General features: G+C 40.1%; 1 protein-coding gene across 3 annotated transcripts in view; it reads left to right on the top strand.

The window, feature by feature from the left end:
• The window catches only part of pbx4 (pre-B-cell leukemia transcription factor 4), a 106,520-nt gene extending 78,944 nt beyond the window's left edge, over nucleotides 1-27,576 (top strand). For 2 of the 3 annotated variants that reach the window (XM_061905245.1, XM_061905246.1), the window contains 7 exons: nucleotides 652-896; nucleotides 3,668-3,858; nucleotides 3,954-4,089; nucleotides 4,188-4,344; nucleotides 19,146-19,216; nucleotides 19,745-19,831; nucleotides 21,629-27,576. In XM_061905245.1, coding sequence (XP_061761229.1) covers nucleotides 652-896; nucleotides 3,668-3,858; nucleotides 3,954-4,089; nucleotides 4,188-4,344; nucleotides 19,146-19,216; nucleotides 19,745-19,831; nucleotides 21,629-21,718 — 977 coding nt within the window. In that variant the 3' untranslated portion in view covers nucleotides 21,719-27,576. The remainder of the gene's footprint in view (nucleotides 1-651; nucleotides 897-3,667; nucleotides 3,859-3,953; nucleotides 4,090-4,187; nucleotides 4,345-19,145; nucleotides 19,217-19,744; nucleotides 19,832-21,628) is intronic. The other variant, XM_061905247.1, reaches the window with a different exon arrangement.
• The last annotated feature ends 31 nt before the right edge of the window (nucleotides 27,577-27,607 follow it).

Raw genomic sequence — 27,607 nt, 5'->3', positions numbered from 1 at the left:
ATTTAAAGTCTTGACAAGCCAAATTGTCTTTTTCTATTGGCAGATAATTTTGCGTAGTTCTAATAAAATACCCTTAATTTTTGTATTTTTTTCTTGTTTTTGAACACTGACTTTTTGCAGTGTACATCCTGCTTTCATCTACCTCGTGTGTACGCAGCACAGACTTCTCTTACCTGTTTTCTAATGGAGTGAAATGTTCGAGGGGGTAAAAGACAGTTGTCTCCCTCCAGAAAGTTTGCACTAAGAGAGTGTATATGTGTGAAAGAGAGATGAGAGCGGGGCTGCGGGCTGACAGAGGTCCTGGTATAATACAGTGGTGGAGAGCAGCAACTGATAACTATACTTATGGCCACTGGGGCTCATGGTGACAGCACATGCACTCCCATTACTGGTCCCATGCCTCATGCCCTTATCTCTGGCAGCCTGCCACCGAGGGACCACACTGCCCTCTGCTGTGCATCCTGAGCAAGCTGAGGCTCATTGCGTATTCAGTGGTTGCATCCCCCCCCGACTGGGTTTTGACAAGAGCCGCTCCTCCTTTTGAATTTCAGTTCATCCTCCAATGCGCTCGCAGAGAGAGGGTCTTTTTTTTGTTGTTGTTGCAAGAACTTCAATCACTTGACCCAACCACTTTCCTTTTCTCCCCTCCAGTGCTGAGTATACGAGGTGTGCAGGAGGAAGACCCTCCGGATCCCCAGATCATGCGGCTGGACAACATGCTTCTAGCGGAGGGCGTGTCAGGGCCGGAGAAGGGCGGAGGGTCGGCTGCGGCGGCCGCGGCAGCAGCAGCGGCGGGGGGCTCGCCCACCGACAGCAGCATCGAACACTCCGACTACAGAGCTAAGCTGGCCCAAATTCGCCAGATATACCACTCGGAGCTGGAGAAGTATGAGCAGGTGTGGTCCTCAGGCTACTTTTAACTAATCCGTTAAATGTGTCTTGTTAAACTGAATACATTGATATAAGTACATTTAAAGGGGCTGTTGGATGGACTGTTGCCTAAAGGGGGCTCTTGTTCCACAACATAAATTATGCCCCACTTATACCCGTACACGGCAAAAGAATAACATTATGTTGGAAAAGTATTTATTGATTTTTTGGAGTATAAATCGCTCCGGAGTATAAGTTGCACCGGCCGAAAATGCTTAATAAAGAAGTAAAAAAAACATATATAAGTCGCACTGGAGTATAAGTAGCATTTTTGGGGGAAATGTATTTGATAAAACACAACACCAAGAATAAACATTTGAAAGGCAATTTAAAATAAAGAATAGTGAACAACAGGCTGAATAAGTGTACGTTATATGAGGCATAAATAACCAACTGAGAAGGTGCCTGCTATGTTAATTATGGTAAGAGTCATTCAAATAACTATAACATATAGAACATGCTATACGTTTACCAAACAATCTGTCACTCCTAATCGCTAAATCCCATGAAATCTTATACGTCTAGTCTCTCACGTGAATGAGCTAAATAATATTGTTTTATATTTTACGGTAATGTGTTAATAATTTCACACACAAGTCGCTCCTGAGTATAAGTCGCACCCCTGGCCAAACTATGAAAAAAACTGCGTCTTATAGTCCGAAAAATACGATAATAGAATATCAATGGTAATTTTTGACTGACAGGCGGCTAGCAGGTAACTGTGTATGTCCATACACAGTGTGGAGCCGCTCCCCTAAGTGAGAATAATCACCTGTAACAATTAAATTGCATTTTTTAGTATATTAAGTATCATAGGGGACAAGGCTAACCATGTTACACACCAAGAGCAGGCATGCTAACCACTACGCTGGCTTTAAACTACCCAATAAATAAGTGCTTAGTAAACTTTGAGAAGTCTAGATGGAGTAGGAAGTGAGCAGCTGTTAGCAGGAAATTAACAAGTGTATTATTAAGAGTCTAGAGAGAAGATAATATAACAACTGTCGTGCTCTGTTGGTGTGTCACCGGGGAGTAAACAACATAAATCGGTGGTGTCGATAGGATAATATCAGTATGTGATTGATATTAGAGACCTATTTAGTTTTTGTTGACTGTGTCATAAAGGAGAATAAGGACCTAGTTTTAATATTGTGTTGATATTGGTATACTGTCAATAGCATTTACCGTGAATAAAGTGAAACATTTACAGCGAATACATGTGATCGGTATTGGTATCAGCCAATTTCACTTGTGGATGGTTGATACCAAGAGTGTCAATCATTCAACCATTGTGTCAGGCATACATTTGTTACTTTCTATGTTCCTTAAATTCCTCTAAAACTTAGAATTTGACTTAGATCACCTACTCAGTGGCCTAGTGGTTAGAGTGAAGTGAAGTGAAGTGAATTATATTTATATAGCGCTTTTTCTCAAGTGACTCAAAGCGCTTTACATAGTGAAACCCAATATCTAAGTTACATTCAAACCAGTGTGGGTGGCACTGGGAGCAGGTGGGTAAAGTGTCTTGCCCAAGGACACAACGGCAGTGACTAGGTTGGCAGAAGTGGGAATCGAACCTGCAACCCTCAAGTTGCTGGCACGGCCACTCTACCGACCGAGCTAAACCGCCCTGTGTCCGCCCTGAGATTTCTAGGTTGTGAGTTCAAACCCCGGCTGAGTCATACCAAAGACTATAAAATTTGGACCCATTACATCCCTGCTTGGCACTCAGCATCAAGGGTTGGACTTGGGGGTTAAATCCCCAAAACTATTCCCGGGCGTGGGCACCGCTGCTGCTCACTGCTCCCCTCACCTCCCAGAGGGTGAACAAGGGGATGGGTCAAATGCAGAGGACACATTTTACCACACCTAGTGTGTGTTTGACAATCAGTGGTACTTAAACTTATTTAGACAAACTTTATTGATCCACAAGGGAAATTGTTTGTCTGTTCCACACAGTAGCTCAGTTACAAAGGAAAGAATCAAGGGCACAAAAAGAGAAAACAAAGTTCTAAAGTAGATAAAAAATGTACCATAGTAGCAATATAAAATATGTCATATGTGATATTTACATATATATACAGTATATACTGAAATCATACTATTGTATAATTATATGATGTTTAACAAATCCCAATTACCATGTACAACAGTATAGCTCGGTTGGTAGAGTGGCCGTGCCAGCAACTTAAGGGTTGCAGGTTCGATTCCCGCTTCCGCCATCCTAGTCACTGCAGTTGTGTCCTTGGGCAAGACACTTTACCCACCTGCTCCCAGTGCCACCCACACTGGTTTAAATGTTACTTTGATATTGGGTTTCACAATGTAAAGTGCTTTGAGTCACTAGAGAAAAGCGCTATATAAATATAATTCACTTCACTTCACTTACAGTATATGTAACAGCTGCAGCAAAAAAAGGGCAACATAAAATAAAGAGTAGATCCAGCAGAAAATATACATTATAAACAAAGAAAGGTAGCTAACATAGAAGCGATCCGGTAATAGACAAATAAAAAAAAAAAAACAGATATTCTATTTTCACCTGTGGGGGTAGCGACATTTTCTGCTTTCCCAGCAGTACTTCCTGAACACAAGCCGCTTAACCACTTTAAAAGAGTTAGAAAACTGAGACTTTCTTTTCATATTTGCCAAAATGTCACCTGACAGCCACTATACTTGTTTTTTTTTGGTCTTTTAACAGTAGCTTTCAAGGCGTCTGTCTGTCTTCCCTCCGCAGGCATGCAGCGAGTTCACCAACCATGTAATGAACCTGCTGAGGGAGCAGTCTCGAACGCGACCCATCTCGCCCAAGGAGATCGAGCGCATGGTGGCCATCATCCACCGCAAGTTCAGCTCCATCCAAATGCAGCTTAAGCAGAGCACTTGCGAAGCAGTCATGATCTTGCGCTCACGCTTCCTCGACGCCAGGTCTGTCTGGCTGCTTTGTGCCAGAACGCCAGTTATTATATTCACACAATGCGCATTCCAATCACGGTGGTGATTATCTCCTCTCTCCATGTCAGACGTAAGAGGCGCAACTTCAATAAGCAAGCGACAGAGGTGCTCAACGAGTATTTCTACTCCCACCTGTCCAACCCTTACCCTAGTGAGGAGGCGAAGGAGGAGCTGGCCAAAAAGTGTGGGATCACAGTGTCTCAGGTACATAAAAATGCTATAAGCAAAAAAAAAAAGAGCGTCTTTTGACCGTTGTCTTGTTTTATTTTTTTTACCCATTTACATTATCAATGTGTTGCCAGGTCTCTAATTGGTTCGGCAACAAGAGAATACGTTACAAGAAGAACATTGGGAAGTTCCAGGAGGAAGCCAACCTCTACGCAGTCAAGACAGCAGTGGACGCCGCCAATGTGTCCGCGCAAGCGAGCCAGGCTAACTCTCCGGCGACACCCAACTCAGGTAGTAACATGCATTCTTAACTGATAATTAATAATACATTGAATTGTTGTTTTTCCACTGCTTATGTGTTGTTTTCCCCAATACACAGGATGTTAATTAATCTAATGAAAAAAGTACCACAATCCCAAATCCAACCCACTCCCAGTTTTACAATACCGTATTTTTCGGATTATAAGTCGCTCCTGAGTATACGTCGCACCGGCCGAAAATGCATAATAAAGAAGGAAAAAAGCATATATATGTCGCACTGGAGCAGGGGTAGGGAACCTGTGGCTCTTTTGATGACTGCACCTGGCTCTCAGATAAATCTTAGCTGACATTGCTTAACACGATAAGTAATGAATAATTTCACTGGTAATCACAGTGTCAAAAATAAAGTTCAAAATATAAAACATTCTCATGCATTTTCATCCATCCATCCGGTTTCTACCGCACTTGTTCAAGAAGTCGCACTAATGGTAAGAAGTGTTTTATTTATTGTTGGTTAGCCTCAGAATAACAATGTTATTAAAAAGAATAAGAGACTTATTATACTCTAAAAATGTTGGTCTTTCTTAAAAATGCACGCATATATAGTTGTCCATCCATCCATCCATCATCTTCCGCTTATCCGAGGTCGGGTCGCGGGGGCAACAGCCTAAGCAGGGAAACCCAGACTTCCCTCTCCCCAGCCACTTCGTCTAGCTCTTCCCGGGGGATCCCGAGGCGTTCCCAGGCCAGCCGGGAGACATAGTCTTCCCAACGTGTCCTGGGTCTTCCCCGTGGCCTCCTACCGGTTGGACGTGCCCTAAACACCTCCCTAGGGAGGCGTTCGGGTGGCATCCTGACCAGATGCCCGAACCACCTCATCTGGCTCCTCTCCATGTGGAGGAGCAGCGGCTTTACTTTGAGTTCCTCCCGGATGGCAGAGCTTCTCACCCTATCTCTAAGGGAGAGACCCGCCACCCGGCGGAGGAAACTCATTTCGGCCGCTTGTACCCGTGATCTTATCCTTTCGGTCATGACCCAAAGCTCATGACCATAGGTGAGGATGGGAACGTAGATCGACCGGTAAATTGAGAGCTTTGCCTTCCAGCTCAGCTCCTTCTTCACCACAACGGATCGGTACAACGTCCGCATTACTGAAGACGCCGCACCAATCCGCCTGTCGATCTCACGATCCATTCTTCCCTCACTCGTGAACAAGACTCCTAGGTACTTGAACTCCTCCACTTGGGGCAGGGTCTCCTCCCCAACCCGGAGATGGCACTCCACCCTTTTCCGGGCGAGAACCATGGACTCGGACTTGGAGGTGCTGATTCTCATTCCGGTCGCTTCACACTCGGCTGCGAACCGATCCAGCGAGAGCTGAAGATCCCGGTCAGATGAAGCCATCAGGACCACATCATCTGCAAAAAGCAGAGACCTAATCCTGCGGTTACCAAACCGGAACCCCTCAACGCCTTGACTGCGCCTAGAAATTCTGTCCATAAAAGTTATGAACAGAATCGGTGACCAAGGACAGCCTTGGCGTAGTCCAACCCTCACTGGAAATGTGTTCGACTTACTGCCGGCAATATATAGTTGTATTCAGTGTTAAAAAAAAAAAAAACATTATATGGCTCTCACGGAAATACTCTTAAAAATATTTGGCTTGTATGGCTCTCTCAGCCAAAAAGGTTCCCGACCCCTGCACTGGTGTATCAGTCGCATTTTTGTAGGAAATGTATTTGATAAAATCCAACACCAAGAATAGACATTTGAAAGGCAATTTTAAATATATAATATATATATATGAACAACAAGCTGAATAAGTGTACGTTTATGAGGCATAAATAACAAACTGAGAAGGTGCCTGGTAGTTAACCTAACATATTATGGTAAGAGTCATTCAAATAACTATAACATATAGAACATGCTATACGTTTACCAAACAATTTGTCACTACTAATCGATAAATCCCATGAAATCTTCTTCCTCGATGTCGCTTCTAAACAACTCTGCCAACTCCAAAGGTATGCGCCTCTTCCTCTTGTCGTTTTCTGCTGCATATTTCACTACGTCCAGCTTGTCATCTGCAGTACATGATTTCCTTTTCGGTGCCATTTTTGTTCAGCTCTTCTCAGTTTTTATAAGTTACCGCCAAGGATGAAATGATCCATTTTAATAGCTACGGCAGTAGCATATAGCAGTTAGCATTCCATGACCCACAATGCACTTCTGCCATGACTCTCCCCCGCCGAATTCTTATTGGTTGACGTGTGTGTGACAATTGCTGACATTTTCATGGTCTCGTCCGCGAATGAGATAAATAATATTATTTGATATTTTACGGCGTATTTAACCGTTTTACTGGAATTATACACTTTGCACACTGCAAGATTTTTCTGGGGGATGAATCGGTATCTTAAACCACCTTAAAACCTTTTATCACCAACTTATTTCCAACACAAGGGAGGTGTTTAGGGCACGTCCAACCGGTAGGAGGCCACGGGGAAGACCCAGGACACGTTGGGAAGACTATGTCTCCCGGCTGGCCTGGGAACGCCTCGGGATCCCCCGGGAAGAGCTAGACGACGTGGCTGGGGAGAGGGAAGTCTGGGTTTCTCTGCTTAGGCTATTGCCCCGCGACCCGACCTCGGATAAGCGGAAGAAGATGGAGATGGATATTTTACGGTAATGTGTTAATAATTTCACACATAAGTCGCTCCGGAGTATAAGTTGCACCCCCGGCCAAACTATGAAAAAAACTGCGACTTATAGTCCGAAAAATACGGTAATTGGGATAGAAATTTACATAGCAATTGAGAAGACCTACAAATACTTATTGAATTTGTGCTAAAAATAAAATAGCATCAGTGTCAATGATATCAATAACAGTGAATAAAAACACCAAACGGCAAAAAACATTACTTAGAATAACAAAACAAAATGTACAATGTATTATTATTATTATTAGTATCAGTTATCATTTTCATTGCCATCATCCATCCATCTATCCATTTTCTACCGCTTATTCCCTTTTTGGGGTCGCGGGGGGCGCCGGCGCCTATCTGAGCTACAATCGGGCGGAAGGCGGGGTACACTCTGGACAAGTCGCCCCCTTATCGCGGGGCCAACACAGATAGACAGACAACATTCACACTCACATTCACACACTAGGGCCAATTTAGTGTTGCCAATCAACCTATCCCCAGGTGCATGTCTTTGGAAGTGGGAGGAAGCCGGAGTACCCGGAGGGAACCCACGCATTCACGGGGAGAACATGCAAACTCCACACAGAAAGCTCCCGAGCCTGGATTTGAACCCAGGACTGCAGGAACTTCGTATTGTGAGGCAGACGCACTAACCCCTCTGCCACCGTGAAGCCCCTTCATTGCCATCAATTTAAAAAAAAAAAAAGCGAGAACAGCATGTTTTGGTTAATCGCAGACTAAATTAGGAATGAATGTTAGATTGAATATTTGATTGTTGTGACTGCGTGGGTTCCCTCTGGGTTCTCCGGCTTCCTCCCACTGCCAAAAACATGTACCTGGGGATAGGTTGATTGGCAACACTAAATGGTCCCTAGTGTGTGAGTGTGAATGTTGTCTGTCTGTGTTGGCCCTGTGATGAGGTGGCGACTTGTCCAGGGTGTACTCCGCCTTCCGCCCGATTGTAGCTGAAAGGGAATAAGCGGTAGAAAATGGTTGGATGGATAGTTCATTTAATAGTTGAAACATATACATATAGTAGAGCCCATATTTCAACGTAGGACTCATCTGATCTATTTTTTCCAGTGATATCACCTCCATAACTTGTGTAAACCAGTCATTATGAGTTAGACTTACAACATCCATCCATTTTTCAGTTTTATTTTATAATAAGCAGTAGTGCTTGTGTTATTGAATGAGATGGCGTATCCAACCGTTTTACTGGCATTATACACTTTGCACACTACAAGGATCGGTATCTTAAACTACCTTAAAACCTTTTTCTCACCAATTTATTTCCAACAACTACCCAAAAGTACTCTCCATCATTACATCCATCAATTTTCTACCGCTTATTTCCTTTGGGGTGGCGGGGGGCGCTGGTGCCTATCTTAGCTACAATCGGGCGGAAGGCGGCGTACACCCTGGGCAAGTCGCCACCTCATCGCAGTCTCCATCAATACATTTCAAACAAAAAAGCATCTTAAATACAATATCTCCCATCTGCAAAAAACAATAGTAATAAAATAAACGGTCAGTATGTGTCCATGCACTAAATTAGTCTGATGTCTCAAATAGTTCTGCTCTAAATAAGCCTCCTACAGCCAATGGAAAACCCTTAATGTAGTCTCGTTCGGTATTTAAAAAGTTGGACTAACACAAGTGGATTATGCAATTGGAAACCAGATCTCACAGCAGGAAAGGGTCCTTAGTAGTGAAGTGAATTATGTGAATTATATTTATATAGCGCTTTTCTCTAGTGACTCAAAGCGCTTTACATATTGAAACCCAATATCTAAGTTACATTTAAACCAGTGTGGGTGGCACTGGGAGCACGTGGGTAAACTGTCTTGCCCAAGGACACAACGGCAGTGACTAGGATGGCGGAAGCGGGAATCGAACCTGCAACCCTCAAGTTGCTGGCACGGCCACTCTACCAACCGAGCAAAACCGCCCCACAGTATCACGCATGCCAGTCTCAACGTGCGAGAATCAACCCGGAAGCAGATAACATTCAATTAAAAACCCAGCAACAATTTTAATGAAGAGGAGACCGTTAATTTGCTTCACAAATTGAAAGAACAGAACATTTTGAAGTGCATTATTGGTAGAAAAAAAGAAACGGAAATGTATTTAATTTAAGAAGGTCTCTAGGGAAATGTAGATGCCGAGTTAATTCGGACTCCCGAACGAAATACTAATGAGTTGAAATAGTATGAAGCGGGTATATTAAAGCAAACCTCTTCACACTGCATTTGTGCAAGCCAACTGATTCACTTTCCGCACAACTGGCAAGATAGTCCAGAACAATAGCAACCTTCCTCTGGATATCAGTCGGTCTTTTCCTTTGGATTTACAACTCCTTCCATCAATCCACAAAGCCTTTTGGATGAACCTTAAGACGTTCAAAAGTTAAGTTTCCATGATGTTAATTCCTTCGAAAAAACTGTTCTGCCGTTTTTTTATTGCATCCAACCTCATCCTCCCAGATACATTTTTGGGAGTAACGTCATGTGCGTAGCGCAATCCAAGACCATTTCTTGATGCTGTCCGCTATTTAACATCAGCACAGCCATTAGAGAGCTAATATTTGTAGTATGTGGCAATATTACGGCGGACATCAGCTAAAAAAAAGTTGTAAAGATCCGCAGATGGCTAGGGCGATGTCATTGGTCAACCAGTAAAGGAATTTATTTATTTAGCCTTTATTTAACCAGGTAAAATTCCATTGAGATGAAACATCTCTTTTACAAGGGAGACGTGGCCACGAGGGCAGCAGCAAGGTTACATTAAAAACAGTAAACAACACATAAAACATAACATTTACAACATTAAAACTTGCTCACATAACACATGTGCATACAGACAAGGTCGACTGCAATCCTTTCACAGAAGCTTTAAACTCATTTAACGTAACAAGGGTTTGAGGTTGAAGATTAGATTGTAGGTTATTCCAAGCCTTCGGTGCTGAAAACCTAAATGCTTTCTTGCCCAATTCAATTCTTACTTTGGGGACAACAAATTGCAGAACATTCATTGAACAAAGATTGTGACTTCTTTGTTAAAGGACAAGATAGATAAGATGGACTGATACCCAGAATGGTTTTGTAGATGAACACATACCAATGATAGAGGCGTCGAGCACATGAAGACGTCCAGTTAACCATTGAGTATAACACACAATGGTGAGTAAGGGGAGCGCAATCTAACCATGCCTTAAGGAAAAAGCACCCCCTAGTACAGGGGTAGGGAACCTATGGCTCGGGAGCCAGATGTGGCTCTTTTGATGACTGCATCTGGCTCTCTGATCAATCTGAGCTGATGTTGCTTAAAACGATAAGTAATGAATAATTTCACTGTAATCACAGTGTTAAAAAATAATGTTCAAAATATAAAACATTCTCATGCATTTTTAATCCATCCATCCGTTCAAGAAGTTGCATTAATGGTAAGAAGTTATTTATTTATTATTGGTTAGTGTGGGGCTTTCCCTCCTGGGGGTTCTTCAGACCCCCAAGCACCGACATGAGAGCCTTTTTCAGGGTTGCAATATTGTTTTATTTTTCAATAAGTCTCTCAGTTGTTTTCCAGCAATTGTATTTCCATCCCCAACTCCATCTCTCCTCCTGGCTGCTGCTTATAACAGAGAGAGAGGTGAATAGATAACAAGGCCCAGGTGGGCCATCTACGCACCTGTCGCTGCAGGCCCGCAGGCCACGCCCCCTCCACAGTTAGCTTCAGAATAACAATGTTATTACAAAGAATAAGAGACCTATTATTATACTCTAGAAATGTTGGTCTTACCTAAAAATGCACGCGTTTTGTTGTGTTCAGTGTTAAAAAAAAATATTATATGGCTCTTACGGAAATACATTTTAAAATATTTGGCTTTTCGGCTCTCTCAGCCAAAAAGGTTCCCGACCCCTGCCCTAGTAGGTACATAGCGTATGAACAATAATCGCATTAGAGGTGTGAAAATACAAAAAAAAAACTGACTAGTTTAGTAAATGGAAACGTAATGAATGTTTCTCCGAAAATAAACAGGAAGGAGCAAAAATATAAGTCCTGGCCCATCACTCAGATAATCATATTTTTAATCATCAATACAATACATAATCCCTTCATGCAATTAATATATAATTGCATTCATATATACTGAAAATTATAAACCCACTCATTTCATCAGATGTAGTTTGTATGAATAAATTACACCCTACAGCACACATGTCAAGCTCAAAGCGCCACATCATTTTATGTGGCCCGCGAAAGTCTGGAAATAATGTGCGTCAACTCAGTACTTTATCTTTCTCACTAAACCAGGGTTCACTCTTAATGTAATTGCATGTGGCGTGCCGCCACAGCATTTTCATTACCGATATACCCTGGAAAGGTTTTTTTTTGTACTTGTAAACTAATGAAATTAATATAATGTATTGTAGCCCACAAGAGAAATCACATTTTTAACTTTTATTACCAATATTACGATACAAAAAATGGCACCTTTCCAACAGGTTTTACCTACTGTGCAAACACTTTTGTCTCCGCACTCCCTCAGACACAACACTTTCGGGCAAGGACTGTGTTTGCAAATATGAGAAAAACTGACATCAAATCCAAGCCACAACAGTATGAATTGATATATATTATATAGCGTATTATTTGCGCACTTTTGACAAGTGATGTACCAAAAACTTGACTACCGAAAAAAGGCTTTCATTACCGAAACTGAATGTAAACAAAACGCACGCCATTGTCTGGAGCGTTGTCAGCATGTCTGCAATGTTGACATAATTTTAATATACCCCAGATATACCGGAGGACAGCCATCTACAAAATTTGCAAATATTAAGAGGACATTGGCGGCTTTTAAGGAGAGAAAGTCCCAACTGGTGCAACAGCACGAAGCAAGTGTGACGTCACGCTCGCTGCCGCTCGCCTCTATAGTCAGCACATAAGTAGTCTTTAAACACGAGTACATTTTATAATAACAACATTAAAAGATGCTAGATGTGTTGCTATTTCTTTTTCATAAAAAGTATCTCGACACTTGAAAAAAATCTCAACAAAGTACATTGTACAATGAGAAGCAACAATTGAAAATATGGCAAAAGGATAAAAATATATGTTAATACTAATTAGTAATAACAGATTTGCTTTTAAATGCATGTATACAATTTTTTAGCTTTTTTACAGAAAAAATATCCAAGCAAATTTGGCAAATACTCGGTCATAATGACCACTCCCACCTTATCTTGGCAGTCTAAGAGAAACCCTGTTTTCATTCTTTCCATTTTCACTACAACAATGCATGTACTGCATGCAATATATCTTTTAAACATTAATACCCAATAATGCAACAGATATTAAGTAATGATATATTTAAAAAAAAAATAAAAGTATCTGCTTGACTTATGACTTAACATCAAAGTATCCATCAATTTGTACGTACTAAAAATATGAAATGCACAGGCAATTGTGTAATAGAATGAATGAGGTGATTATGCATTCCTATTTATATATATTCACTTTTACAAGCAGGCAGCCATAACTGCAACGTGGCCCTCAATAAAAGCGAGTTTGACACCCCTAACCTAAAGATAGTTACTTTTTGTTGTACCTATTAAAATAAGTTTCTTGTATTACAATTAAAATGACACTAGCAATTGGAAAATCACTTCAATAATTTCTAATTAATACTATTTTTAAATATAATGTATCTCAACAAAAGGTTCTGTGTCTGAATAAGTCTTTTTTTTTATTTCTGTAGACAAGCATATCCATAATTGTACATTGAAATTGATTAGAATATTTCTTGTTGTCCAATAAATTAACAAGTCCGTTTTTGGAAAATGTAGTTTCCTCAAAATGGTCCAATGAGATTAGGGATATTAATATTTAAATGTCACTCTTCTACATTAAGGGTGAGAGGGTTCCATCAACTACAATAAGAGTGTTATTTTCTTAGTGTTTTTGCATGTTTTTGTGACACTTCACACGTTTCTGTGAGCAGGTTGGACTACTGACAAAGAATACAGGAGAAATAATTTATTCTATTTTCCATCCAGATCAGGGGTATCCAAAGTGCAGCCCGCAGCTAAATACTTTTAAATACTACTGCCAAAAAAAAACATAACAATTGTAATTGAAGACCAAACAGGTGTAATGTAATGAGAACATGTTGCAATATTGACAGTAATAACACAAAGCTGCAGTTTTTTTACTTTGAAACTTTCACTGCTCAAAAATAATAAAAACTTTGATTGATCTGGAGTTGATCTAGAGATTTAACCATAATGTAATATAATAATTGTACTTATGAGTGGCACCCTTTTAGACCCCCTGAAACCTGTGATTTTTTTTTTCCTTTCATTGTTAAAAAATAACAATGACTCAAAAGCAGGGGTCTCAGACATGCGGCCCGCGAGACGTTATTTTGCGGCCCACACCTTAAAACGAAAGTTTAATATTAGTGCGGCCCGCAAGTTTTATATGAATGCCGCTTGACAGCGTTGTGTTATTTGGGTCCAAAATGGCTCTTTCAATGTTCTGTGTTGCCTACCCCTGCATTAGTGGAAAAGCGGCAAATGAGTGAAAGCGACAGACGTCGCTATGGAGACGAGGGTTTTCTTACGTGCTTGGCTGCAGTCACACCGCGACACCTGTCCGTCAGTAATAACAGTCCCCGATAACCTGGACCAATTCAAACCGTTATTTGTTTTTGTTATTGTTTAGTTTGCATTGCCTCACACAATGAACACTCCAGGAGCCGTCACTTTTTTGCGCTCGCTATCCTGGTACTTTCCCGGTTATTATCCGCCGACCGCCGTGTTGCTGTAGGGAGGAAAAGCGGAACGACACACATTGCGGAAATAACGTTATCCTCCGTGCATTGACTAAATACAAATATATTCCACAACCCCAATCATGTGTTTTTCAAAGCCTGCAGTGAAGAGAAAGGTTTGTGACGTACAAAGAAAATTCCAGGAAAAGTGGGAGATGCAATATTTCTTTGTTGAGCACAGGGGGCACCCAACGTGTCTTATTTGCACAGAGAAAGCTGCGGTGCACAAGGAATACAATTTGAAACGTCATTATACAACTAGACATGCTGAGGAGAATGCAACACTTTTTTTAAAGAAATCTTTCCTTGCGGCCTAGCCTCACCCAGACTCTGCATCCTGTGGCCCCCGGGTAAAGTGAGTTTGAGACTGCTGCTCGAAAGCAATGTTATGAATGATTTACCTATTTAAAACTCCAATTACTTCACACCAAATATTCGATTTTATAAAATGTTTTGTGTTTTTGCCATAATAACGCAGGGTTTTCTTTTGGCGGGGGGAAAGGACATAAAACAAGCCAATTTCAAACTTTATAGCAAACGCTAAATCTAAAATTAATCTGTAGATATTCAAGTGTTAAAATAAAAAAAAATAACAATGACTTTTGATAACGGGTACCTCTTTGGGTCCCCAGAACCTTTAACATTCCCCAAAATTGAAGGGCGCCCTAATGGTTTGGAAAATGAAAAATATCAAAATGGCCACCGCATGCTTTTATTGTTCAGTGTGGAAGCATTTTGGACACCCCTGAATGAAATGAGATGTTAGAGTAAAATAGCAGATTTTTTGTTTTTTGCTGGCCGTGATGAAAGCTCCAGGTCATTATTTGACCTGTTTAGAATATGCTAGAAGCACTCCCGATAGTTTAAATGAGAACTTAACTCCTCGTCCTCCAGTCAGCACACATGTCCATTGCTGACTTTTTCACACTCATCCGCTGTTTGTCTATACTTCTTTTCTGTAGATCAGGGGTGCCCGTTACGTCGATCCCGAGCTAGCGGTCGATGTCAGTCGAGACCTAAAAATGAGCGATCATCAATCTTTACTATAACGTCACTTGATTGACATTCATGGCACACAAAGGGTCTTGTGAGATGACGCTGGCGTTTGCCAGATCATTATTAAGAAAAAAATGACTGACAGCAAGTGAAGTGAAGTGAATTATATTTATATAGCGCTTTTCTCTAGTGACTCAAAGCGCTTTACATAGTGAAACCCAATATCTAAGTTACATTTAAACCAGTGTGGGTGGCACTGGGAGCAGGTGGGTAAAGTGTCTTGGCCAAGGACACAACGGCATCGACTAGGATGGCGGAAGCGGGAATCGAACCTGCAACCCTCAAGTTGCTGGCACGGCCACTCTACCAAACGAGCTAAACCGCCCAAAGGCGAGAAACACTTTTTATTTCAACAGACTCTCACGCCGTACCTGCCGTCAAAACTCTAAATAGCGACTGCACAGTTCCTGTCTTCACAATAAAAGCGCTGCTTCATCCTGCCTGCGCTGATAAAATAAGAGTCTCAGAAATCTTGCAAGCTACGGCGTTTACCGCCAATGTCTTTCTTGTAAAGTGTATAAGAGTGAAGTGAAGTGAAGTGAATCATATTTATATAGCGCTTTTCTCTAGTGACTCAAAGCGCTTTACATAGTGAAACCCAATATCTAAGTTACATTTAAACCAGTGTGGGTGGCACTGGGAGCAGGTGGGTAAAGTGTCTTGCCCAAGGACACAACGGCAGTGACTAGAATGGCGGAAGCGGGAATCGAACCTGCAACCCTCAAGTTGCTAGCACGGCCACTCTACCAACCGAGCTATGAGTGTGTGGAAGCTGAACAAATAAGATGGCAAAAAGCAACCACTTTCATGTGGTATTGGATAGAAAGGAGGATTTTTTTTTCTCCTTCATTTGAAAATGTGGACGTTATCATCACTACTGTCTGATTCCAATCAATGCAAGTCATCAGAATCAGGTAATACACCAACTTATATTCTTGTCTTCATGAAAAAAAGGAATCTCTATGTGTTAAAGATGCTTGTATTATCACTAAACACCTTTAACCTGTTAACGTCTCTTTAGGGCTGGACGATACATCGATATACTCTATGTATCGCGGGTTTGTCTCTGTGCGATATGGAAAATGACTATATCGTGATATTCGAGTATACTGTAGGTTCTCACACAGTTGATTTTAGCTGCTGGTATTACACTACAGGCTCTTCTCATTATTTCCTGTCTCTCCTTCTCACAGACAAGCGCACCTTTTTACATAGGTCACATACTGTTGTGTCATGAGAGGTAGCAGCATGGGTAGCATTAGTTGTGATGCTAGCGGAGTGGTGCGGGTGGTAATACGAGAGTGAGAAGGTGCCAATCTGGTAACAAACGAAGGAAGAATTAATTCCTAAGAAAAACAGCAGAGGGTCAATCGTCTGGCGGTGGTTTGGTTTCAAGCGGTCGAACAAGAGTGCGGCAAAAGCGTTGTTACAAAAACTACCACCTACTGCTAATTTGTAGCATCATTTGAAAAGTCCCCCACTAGAGAATGAAGAGTGCTTGGAACTGCATGTCAACATCTCCGTTTGGTGCGATTCCCACAAAATGCCGAAGCAACCATTCCAAAATCGTATACAAAAAATCATCAACAACAGAATTTACTAACGTCCGTAGTAACCTACCACATACTGAAGGACTATTTGATTTCCTGTCACGCAGCTCATTTTTATTTGACAGTTATTGAAATATCTTGTTTGACATCATGCACATAAGTGCACTTTATTTGTTTTAAACCAGTGCTTCTTAACCTTGTTGGAGGTACCGAACGCCACCAGTGTCATATGCGTATTCACCGAACCCTTCTTTAGTGAAAAATACAATTTAAATGTTTTTTTCAAATTTAAGACAGAGTTACCGAATTTTCAGACTAAGTCGAGGTTTTTTTCATAGTTTGGCCGTGAGTGCGACTTATACTCCCGATAAAATTCGGTATATGTTTTTGGTAACACTTTAGCATGGGGAACATATTCTAAGTAACAAAGACCTAATTTAGAGTTTTTTGGACACCAGGAGAAAATATTCTAAGTCGGGCTGCAACTAATAACTAATTTATTAATTGAATAATCTGTCGATTATTACTTCGATTAATAATCGAATAACAGAGACAAACTACTTTTCTATCCTTTCCAGCATTTTATTGAAAAACAGCATCCTGGCGCCATACTTTGGCGGCATAGCTCGGTTGGTAGAGTGGCCGTGCCAGCAACTTGAGGGGTTGCAGGTTCGAGTCCCGCTTCCGCCATCCTATTCACTGCCGTTGTGTCCTTGGGCAAGACACTTTACCCACCTGCTCCCAGTGCCACCCACACTGGTTTAAATGTAACTTAGATATTGGGTTTCACTATGTAAAGCGCTTTGAGTCACTAGAGAAAAGCGCTATATGAATATAATTCACTTCACTTCACTTATTTTGATTATTGTTTCTCAGCTGTTTGTAAATGTTGCAGTTTATTAATAAAGGTTTATTTTTTAAAATATATATATATTTTTTTAAATAGATAAAAATTGTAACCTCTGCGCATAGCATAGATCCAACAAAACGATGCCTCAATTAATTGCCAACTATTTTTTATAATTGATTTTAATCGATTTAATCAATTAGTTGTTGCAGCCCTAATCCTAAATCACAAAGACTTAATTTAGAGTTATTTGGTTAGGGCCAGGGTTAGAGAGTTAGGGTTATAATAAGGCCATGCCGAATAAGGCATTAATACCTAATTAATAATAACTAGTTAAGAGCCAATGTCTTTCTTGTAAAGTGTATATGAGTGTGTGGAAGCTGAGCAAATAAGATGGCAAAAAGCAACCACTTTCATGTGGTATTGGATAGAAAGGAGGACTTTTTTTTTCTCCATTTGAAAATGTGGACGTTATCATCACTACTGTCTGATTCCAATCAATGCAAGTCATCAGAATCAGGTAATACACCAACTTATATTCTTGTCTTCATGAAAAAAAGGAATCTCTATGTGTTAAACATGCTTGTAATATCATTAAACACCTTTAACTTGTTAACGTCTCTTTAGGGCTGGACGATACATCGATATACTCTATGTATTTAGGGGCTTCACGGTGGCAGGGGGGTTAGTGCGTCTGCCTCACAATACGAAGGTCCTGCAGTCCTGGGTTCAAATCCAGGCTCGGGATCTTTCTGTGTGGAGTTTGCATGTTCTCCCCGTGAATGCGTGGGTTCCCTCCGGCTACTCCGGCTTCCTCCCACCTCCAAAGACATGCACCTGGGGATAGGTTGATTGGCAACACTAAATGGTCCCTAGTGTGTGAATGTGAGTATGAATGTTGTCTGTCTATCTGTGTTGGCGACTTGTCAAGGGTGTACCCTGCCTTCCGCCCGATTGTAGCTGAGCTAGGCGCCAGCGCCCCCCGCGACCCCAAAAGGGAATAAGCGGTAGAAAATGGATGGATGGATAGTTAAGAGCCAATATGTTACTAATTTGCACGTTAATAAGCAACTAATTAATGGTGAATATGTTCCCCATACTTGTTACCATGTTTTTTTACTGGTGGACAAAATGAACCGTGCATGAACATCACCTTGTTCAAAGAACAAAACCAACACAGTGCACAAACTCACAACAAATTACTTCTGCTGTGGCCGTATCCGTAATACGCAGATAGGGAGAAGTTTTTATTTACACAATGAGGCGGGTGTGAGAACCACTGTTTTAAACTGTTGTTGTGATGTTCTGTACAAAAAGTGCACTTCAATTTAGTGTTGTTTTGATATGTCATCTTAGTGACATCATGCACAAAAGTCTACTCATAGCTTTTTTTTAAATGTCTCTGACAATCTTGCACTTTCTGTTTTGGAAATGGCATGAATGTTTGTGCCACTGCTTAATAACTGTTTAGTAAATACACTTTTGGTCAATTGACTTACATTAAAAATAGCATATATTTATGCAGTATAAAGAAGAATGTTTTGATGTAGACACACAGAATCATTATACTGCTGTGATTATATGTATCAAGTGTTTATTCAAGGCTAAGGCAAAATTTTGAGATACATATGGTGTATTGTGATATGGCTTAAAAATATGGAGTTATTAATAAAAGGCCATATCGCCCAGCCCTACGTCTCTTTCATAAATAAATCAATATAAATGATGTATATGAGTGAGGTAGATCCCCTCCACTTGGTCAATTGAAAAAGTGTGGGCGCTCGTGATGTAGATATACATGTTGCCTTTGGGGTCATACAGTTTGTCTCACGCAGGCGATGCCTACCTTGGGCTCCGATTGCTCAACGGGGAGGGTATCAACATCGCCCCCTCTCTACAGCCGCAGGTACGCGCGCTGAGGACAGCTGTGCCCGCTGACCTCCATGCCACCCGTGGATAGCTCTCCTTTAGCGTAGCTCCCCTCGACCTCTTCTCAGACCCAGTCCTTTGACCCTGATGTGTTTCCCGACGAGATCCATACAAGGAGCTAGTAGAATAATGTCCCAACCTTTTAGTTGTGTGAGCATGTCTGCCGTAGGTGCGATAGATAAGCACTTCCTGTTGTAATGAATCCCTGTATATGTCCACACACACACACACACCCTCCTCTTGTGTACAGCAAACAGAACACAACTTGTCGCAGTGAGTCTTGTTCCATGCGTCATGTAAGTTATTATTACTGAGATGAAGCACAACCTTTCACGGTTGACTGATGGGAGTTCTAAAGACACCCAAAAAAAAAGTAGCTGCGATGCATTCAGTACAAGACTTTGGACACTCACTCCGCTATGTTGTTGTCTGGTTGTGGAGTTCTACATAATGACTTTGGGTAGTCATCGGAACTGACTGGTGTGTTTGTGTGTTGTGTTGACAGGTGGATACCCTGCACCGTGCTACACACCTGACGGGCGGCTATGAGGAGCTGTCAGGTAGTGGCCTCTACACCCCTCATCGCCTGGATGTGAGTAACTGTCTAGTCAGCATTACTACAAAAGCAGTAGAACAAGCAAAGTTCCTCTGGACTTTTAGAAATGATAACTTTCACCGTCATTAGCGAGACTTCTTAAAGGGGAACATTATCACAATTTCAAAAGGGTTAAAAACAATAAAAATCGGTTCCCAGTGGCTTGTTGTATTTTTTGAAGTTTTTTTCAAAATTTTACCGGTCTCGGAATATCCCTAAATAAAGCTTTAAGGTGCCTTATTTTCGACTCTCTGCGGAGACACTGACCATTTCCCTGTGACGTCACACAGTGCTGCCAATGTAAACAAACAATGGGAATACCACAGCAAGATATAGCGACATTAGCTCGGATTCAAACTCGGATTTCAGCGACTTAAGCGATTCAACAGATTGAAACGGATGGTTGGAGTATGAAAATATTGAAGAAGAAACTGAAGCTATTGAGCGAATAGCTATTGACGCTATTCATAGCCATAGCATGGCCGAATAGCTGCGTTAGCATCGCCGGTAAAATGTGCGGACCAAACGATCAGGACTTTCACATCTTTTGACACTGGAGCAACTTAAATCCGTCGATTGGTAAGTGTTTTTTTCGCATTAAAAGTGGGTGGAAGGAAACGTAATATAGTTGCAAATGTATCTACAGGTTATCCATACATCTCTATTCCATGTCTGCTTTAGCACCGCCGGTAAATAACATGTTAGCATCGATTAGCGTAGCATGTTAGCATCGATTAGCTGGCAGTCAACATCAACAAAACTCACCTTTGTGAATTCGTTGACTTTATCGTTGCAAATGCATCTGCAGGTTATCCATATATCTCTGTGCCATGTTTGTCATCGCCGGTAAATAGCATGTTGGCATCGATTAGTGTAGCATGTTAGCATCGATTAGCTGGCAGTCAACATCAACAAAACTCACCTTTGTGATTTCGTTGACTTTATCGTTGCAAATGCATTTGCAGGTTATACATACATCTCTGTGCCATGTCTGCTTTAGCACCCCCGGTAGATAGCATGTTAGCCTCGATTAGCATTGCATGTTAGCATCGATTAGCTGGCAGTCACGCCGCAACCAAATATGTCTGATTAGCACATAAGTCAACATCAACAAAACTCACCTTTGTGATTTCGTTGACTATCGTTGCAAATGCATCTGCAGGTTATCCATACATCTCTGTGCCATGTCTGTCTTAGCATCGCCGGTTAAATGTGGAGACATTCCGGTACATTCAATGGGGGTCTGGCGGCAGACACTTTGGCATCTTCGGGCCAGTGGTGCAACTTGAATCCCTCCCTGTTAGTGTTGTTACACCCTCCGACAACACACCGTCGAGGCATGATGTCTCCAAGGTTCCAAAAAATAGTCGAAAATAACAGAGCTGAGACCCGGTGTTTGTAATGTGTTGAAAATGAAAATGGTGGGTGTGTTACCTCGGCGACGTCACATTCTGACATCATCGCTTCCAGCGCGATAAACAGAAAGGCGTTTAATTCGCCAAAATTCACCCATTTAGAGTTCGGAAATCGGTTAAAAAAATAGATGGTCTTTTTTCTGCACCATCAAGGTATATATTGACGCTTACATAGGTCTGCTGATAATGTTCCCCTTTAAGGACTAAATTACAATAATAAACATGTTTAATGTACCCTAAGATTTTTTGTTAAAATAGAACCAATAATGCCATTTTTTGTGGTCCCCTTTACTTAGAAAAGTATGGAAATACATTTTGGTACGGGAACATCCCTAATTGAATGTCATAAAGAAGTCCCGCCCTCCTTTTTGTGTTTCAGGCTAACAGCTGGCAGGACACAACAACCCCCCCCTCCGTCACCTCCCCTCCCGGCGCTCCTGGCAGTGTCCACTCCGACAACTCCAACTGACTCCCCACTCTCTCCTCCACCTCCCGCCGCGCCATTTCCCTCCTCCGCCTCCATGGGATCATTTCATCCACACACTGTGCTGGACCACAGGACGGTCTGACCCCGCCCCCGTCTATACGTGCACGCTGACCTCACACAGTGCTCTTTACCACCCCCCCCCCAAACGTTAGCATCCCCGCCATGAGAGGGGCACTCATGCTGTTGAAAGGACGGAGCAGGTAGGAAGAAGAAGGAGGAGCGTGGATGGAACAATAACGGCCCTTTTTTTTTTTTTTTTTTTATCGCCAACCACCAGAGGGCGCCGCTAACTTCTTTGCTTTCTGTCTGCTAGTTTCTTTAATCGTAGCCGATTTTTTTTTTGGTTTGTTTTTCACCAAGAATGCACCAGCCGCCACCAAAAAAAAGAAAAAGGATAAATAAAATCCACCCGCTCCCAATAAAGCAGGGGTGTCCAAACTTTTTCCACTGAGGGCCGCACATTGAAAATTCAAAGCAATTGACATTTTTTTTTATTTTAAAAAACAATACAATATATGTATAAAAAATATACATTTGGGCCTCCACTCAGGCTTGATCCCAAAAGGGTTTTGGTCAAAAAAATATAAAATATGTGTCATTATTTTTATTATTATTCACGTTTTAAATCTCTAGATCAACATTAAGTCTATCCGTCAAGATCTTTTTATATTTATATAGCGCTTTTCTCAAGTGACTCAAAGCGCTTCACATAGTGAAACCCAATATCTAAGTTACATTTAAAGCAGTGTGGGTGGCACTGGGAGCAGGTGGGTAAAGTGTCTTGCCCAAGGACACAACGGCAGTGACTAGGATGGCACAAGCGGGAATCGAACCTGCAACCCTCAAGTTGCTGGCACGGCCACTCTACCAACCGAGCTATGCCGCCCCAAGATTTAAGTTGTATGCTCTTTTTGTCTGAAAAAACTCAGTTTTTTAATGGAAAAATCACAAAATATGCAATATTTTCGTCCAATATTTTTTTTTTAAGTGGAATATTTGAGATTATAAAATAATTGGAGCATTAAAAAAGTCAATAGCTAGTAACACCACTGATTTTAATTAATTATAATTTTTTTGAGCAATGACACTTAAATAACAAATCACATTAAAATTATTGGGGGATCCTACTCATTAAAGTGTTAAAATAAATTATTTAAAAAAAATTACCGTTTACTTTTGATCTCGAGATCAACTTCAGATCTATCCGTCAATTATAAGTTTTATTGTTTATGTTTTTTGTTTGTTCATTTTAGGCCCTTCTTTGAAAAAAAAAACGCTATTTTTTTATGGCAAACATTTTCCCCAAAAATATCTCAAAGTGGAAAATTTAAGGTGACGTAATCGGAGCCTTGAATAGATCAATAATTCATAATGACGTTGATTTTGATTCATTATTATTTTTTACAGAAAGAAACAGCCTGCCTGTCAGCTTTGTGTTATTAGAGTAAACATTGCAACATTTTCTTGTTACATTTCACCCGTTTGCTCTTTTATATCACTTTTTACGTTTTAAAAAGTTTTTCAATGGTATTTTTAAAATGTGTTAAAAAAACATGGCCCCCGGGGCCGCACTTTGGACACCCCTGCAATAAAACATGGAGAGGAGGGGGAGGGAGGGGTTAACAAAAACTGTCTTCCATGCATGTTAGGACTTCTAAGCGTGTTTATTTTTTTTTTCCCCCCTTTAACCCTTTTCCCAGGTTTTTAGCTTCATTTTTAATTAAGAAAAACTTAGGAAGAAAAAAAAAAAAGTTTAAAAAGGTTCTCATTATGACAGTCAAGACCAAAAAAGGAAAAAAAAAAAAAAAAAGAGGAGAAAGTGCACCGTGTTGTTGCTATGATAGGTGCTTATCTGCGTGTGAGTCACGGGGAAGCACACCTTCTGTTGTACCAAAAACCAAAAATACCACAGTCAGTAATGAAGATGATGGCGAGGACGCCGCCGCCACCCTTTGTGTGTCTTTGTCTCTGTACGGCGGTCTCGTGCCTCAATTATTTCATTTTACTTCTCGGGGGAGGGGGGGTCGTTGCAGTAAGAACATCCATCCTCACGCATTTACTTTTATTATCGTTTATTTTCCTCTACTTTCTTTTCTGTCCATTCAGGCGAGGAGGGGCTTCTCTCTTTCCTGTTACCAAAAAGAAAGACTACACTCTTTGGAACTATTTTTAGCTGTTTTTTAAAATAAAGTCGTGATCATGTTCGGTTGTCGCCTTACCGTGGAAAAAAAAAAAAGGGGGGGGGGGGAAAGCGTAAACGGGATTCTCCTGACTTTTCTTACTAACGGCGGTTCATGCGACTGTATTTTAGGAACACCAAAATTGTCATCAAGCCCCGCCCCCTTCTTTTTTTGCCCTGTTGTTATGGATGTCAGTGTACAGTTTGTGTAATGTTTCACGATTTCTTTTATAATGCTCATGTTTTTTTTTTGTTGGTCTTTTTGTCCCCCTAACCCAGTGCTTCTTAACCTTGTTGGAGGTTCCGAACTCCACCAGTTTCATGTTCCCTGAACCCTTCTTTAGTGGAAAATACAATTTAAATGTTTTTGTCAAATTCAAGACAGAGTTACCCTATTTTTCGGACTCCTGGGTGCGACCTACAGTCCGAAAAATACGGTATAGGTTTTTGGTAACACTTTAGTATGGGGAACATATCCTGGACTTAATTCTAAGTAGGGCTACAACTAACAACTAATTTGATAATCGACTAATCTGTCGATTATTACTTCGATTAATCGATTAATAATCGGATAGAAGAGCCAAACTACATTGTTTGCAGCCCTAATTCTAAGTAACAAAGACTTAATTTAGAGTTTCTTGGACACCAGGGGACATATTTTAAGTATGGCTGCAACTAATTTGATAATCGATTAATCTGTCGATTATTACCTCGATTAATAATCGGACAGAAGAGACAAACTACATTTCTATCCTTTCAAGTATTTTATTGAAAAACAGCATACTTGTTTTGATTATTGTTTCTCAGCTCTTTGTAAATGTTGCAGTTTATAAGTAAAGGTTTATTTAAAAATATATATCCATCCATCCATTTTCTACCGCTTATTGTATATATATTTTTTTATGAATAAAAAAAGTAGCCTCTGCGCATTCACATAGCATAAATCCAACAAAATGATGACTAAATTAATCGCCAACTAGTTGTTGCAGCCCTAATTCTAAGTAACAAAGACTTAATTTAGAGCTTTTTGGACACCAGGGGACATATTTTAAGTATGGCTGCAACTAACAACTCATTTGATAATCGATTAATCTGTCGATTATTACTTCGATTAATCGATTAACAATCGGACCAAAGAGACAAACTACATTTATATCCTTTACAGTATTTTATTGAAAAACAGCATACTTATTTTGATTATTGTTTCTCAGCTCTTTGTAAATGTTGCAGTTTATAAGTAAATGTTTATTTAAAAAAATATATATATATATTTTTAAATAAATTTAAAAAGTAGCCTCTGCGCATTCACATAGCATAAATCCAACAAAATGATGACTAAATTAATCGCCAATTAGTTGTTGCAGCCCTAATTCTAAGTAACAAAGACTTAATTTAGAGTTTCTTGGACACCTGGGGACATATTTTAAGTATGGCTGCAATTAACGACTAATTTGATAATCGATTAATCTGTCGGTTATTACTTCGATTAATCGATTAATAATCGGACAGAAGAGACAAACTACATTTCTATCCTTTCCAGTATTGAAAAACAGCATACTTATTTTGATTATTGTTTCTCAGCTCTTTGTAAATGTTGCAGTCTATAAGTAAAGGTTTATTTAAAAAAATATATATAGATTTTTTTTTATAAATTAAAAAAGTAGCCTCTGCGCATTCACATAGCATAAATCCAACAAAATGATGACTAAATTAATCGCCAACTAGTTGTTGCAGCCCTAATTCTAAGTAACAAAGACTTAATTTAGAGTTTCTTGGACACCAGGGGACATATTTTAAGTATGGCTGCAACCAACAACTCATTTGATAATCGATTATTCTGTTGATTATTACTTCGATTAATCGATTAATAATCGGACAGAAGAGACAAACTACATTTCTATCCTTTACAGTATCTTATTGAAAAACAGCATACTTATTTTGATTATTGTTTCTCAGCTCTTTGTAAATGTTGCAGTTTATAAGTAAAGGTTTATTTTAAAAATATATATATATATTTTTTTTTTAAATAAATACAAAAACTCAGCCTCTGCGCATTCACATAGCATAAATCCAACAAAATGATGACTAAATTAATCGCCAACAATTTTTATAATTGATTAGTTGTTGCAGCCCTAATTCTAAGTAACAAAGACTTAATTTAGAGTTTTTTGGACACCAGGGGACATATTTTAAGTATGGCTGCAACCAACAACTCATTTGATAATCGATTAATCTGTCGATTATTACTTCGATTAATCGATTAATAATCGGATAGAAGAGACAAACTACATTTCTATCCTTTACAGTATTTTATTGAAAAACATATTTATTTTGATTATTGTTTCTCAGCTCTTTGTAAATGTTGCAGTTTATAAGTAAAGGTTTATTTAAAAAAATATATGTTTTTTTTTTAAATAAATTTAAAAAGTAGCCTCTGCGCATTCACATAGCATAAATCCAACAAAATGATGATTAAATTAATCGCTAACTAGTTGTTGCAGCCCTAATTCTAAGTAACAAAGACCTAATTTAGATTTATTTGGTTAGGGTTAGAGAGTTAGGGTTATAATAAAGCCTTAATAAGTATGTTACTAATTTGCACGTTAATAAGCAACTAATTAATGGTGAATATGTTCCCTATACTAAAGTGTTACCATGTTTTTTTTTTTACTGGTGCACAAAATGAAGCGTGCATGAACATCAGCTTGTTCAAACAAAAAAACCATCACAGTCCAAAAAACTCACAACAAATTACTTCTGCTGTTGCCGTACCCGTAATACGCCGATAGGGAGAAGTTTTTTATTTACACGATGAGTCGGGTGTGTCTTGACCTCCGCCGAACCCCTAGGGTTCCATCGAACCCAGGTTAAGAACCACTGCCCCCCCCTCCCCCCCTGACACACACTAACGGGACTCTATATAACTCTGTATCCAATTTTCATTATTATTGTTATTATTATTATTATTATTATTATCCTTTAGGTTGTTTTTGTCGTCGTTTCATAACTGGGTGGAAATGTCGGGTTCGCTGCTGTGGAAACGGTCTTTACTTTGTAACGGGTGGAAATGTAAACAATGTAACGGTTCCTAAAGGGTTTGAAATGAAGCTTGTGTCGGGCGTGAAGGTGCATGTTTGCTTTCATGTCACGAGAAGCACGTCCACGGCAGCCAATGACTCATAAGCCCCCCCCCCTTTTTTTTGTCTTCTTTTTTGGGGGATTTATGATCATTTTTCTTCTTCTTAGTATATTTGTATCTCCTCTCTTTCCCTTGTATTTACCCCCCCCCCCTCTCTCTCTCTCTCTCTACCTCTGTCTTTCCATCTCTGTTGTGTATATAAGCCCCCACCTTCTCCCCCCCCCTGCCCCCCCACTGTTTTCAGACCTGTGCGTCTGTACGAACTCCTTTTATACCTCAACTTTAGAATTGTTCTAGAAAGAAAGAGTAAAAACAAAAAGGAAGAATGACAAATTGTAGTGTTCTTATTAGAAACTTAATAAAAAAAAAACAATTTAGTGTGATTTATTTTTTTTTCTTCTTCTTCTTCTTCTTCTTCCAGTATTTTTGATTTCAGACTTTAGGAGTGTTTCATTTTATAAGTTGTCACAAAAAATGCTCTTGTGATAGTCAAATGTAATAAAAAGGAGAGATTGCACCATTTTCTGATTCGTGTCAGTCTTACAACACTTTT

This window comes from Nerophis ophidion, linkage group LG07 (assembly GCF_033978795.1).
Source record: "Nerophis ophidion isolate RoL-2023_Sa linkage group LG07, RoL_Noph_v1.0, whole genome shotgun sequence".
Lineage (NCBI taxonomy): Eukaryota > Metazoa > Chordata > Actinopteri > Syngnathiformes > Syngnathidae > Nerophis > Nerophis ophidion.
This window is presented reverse-complemented; position numbering and strand designations above follow the sequence as displayed.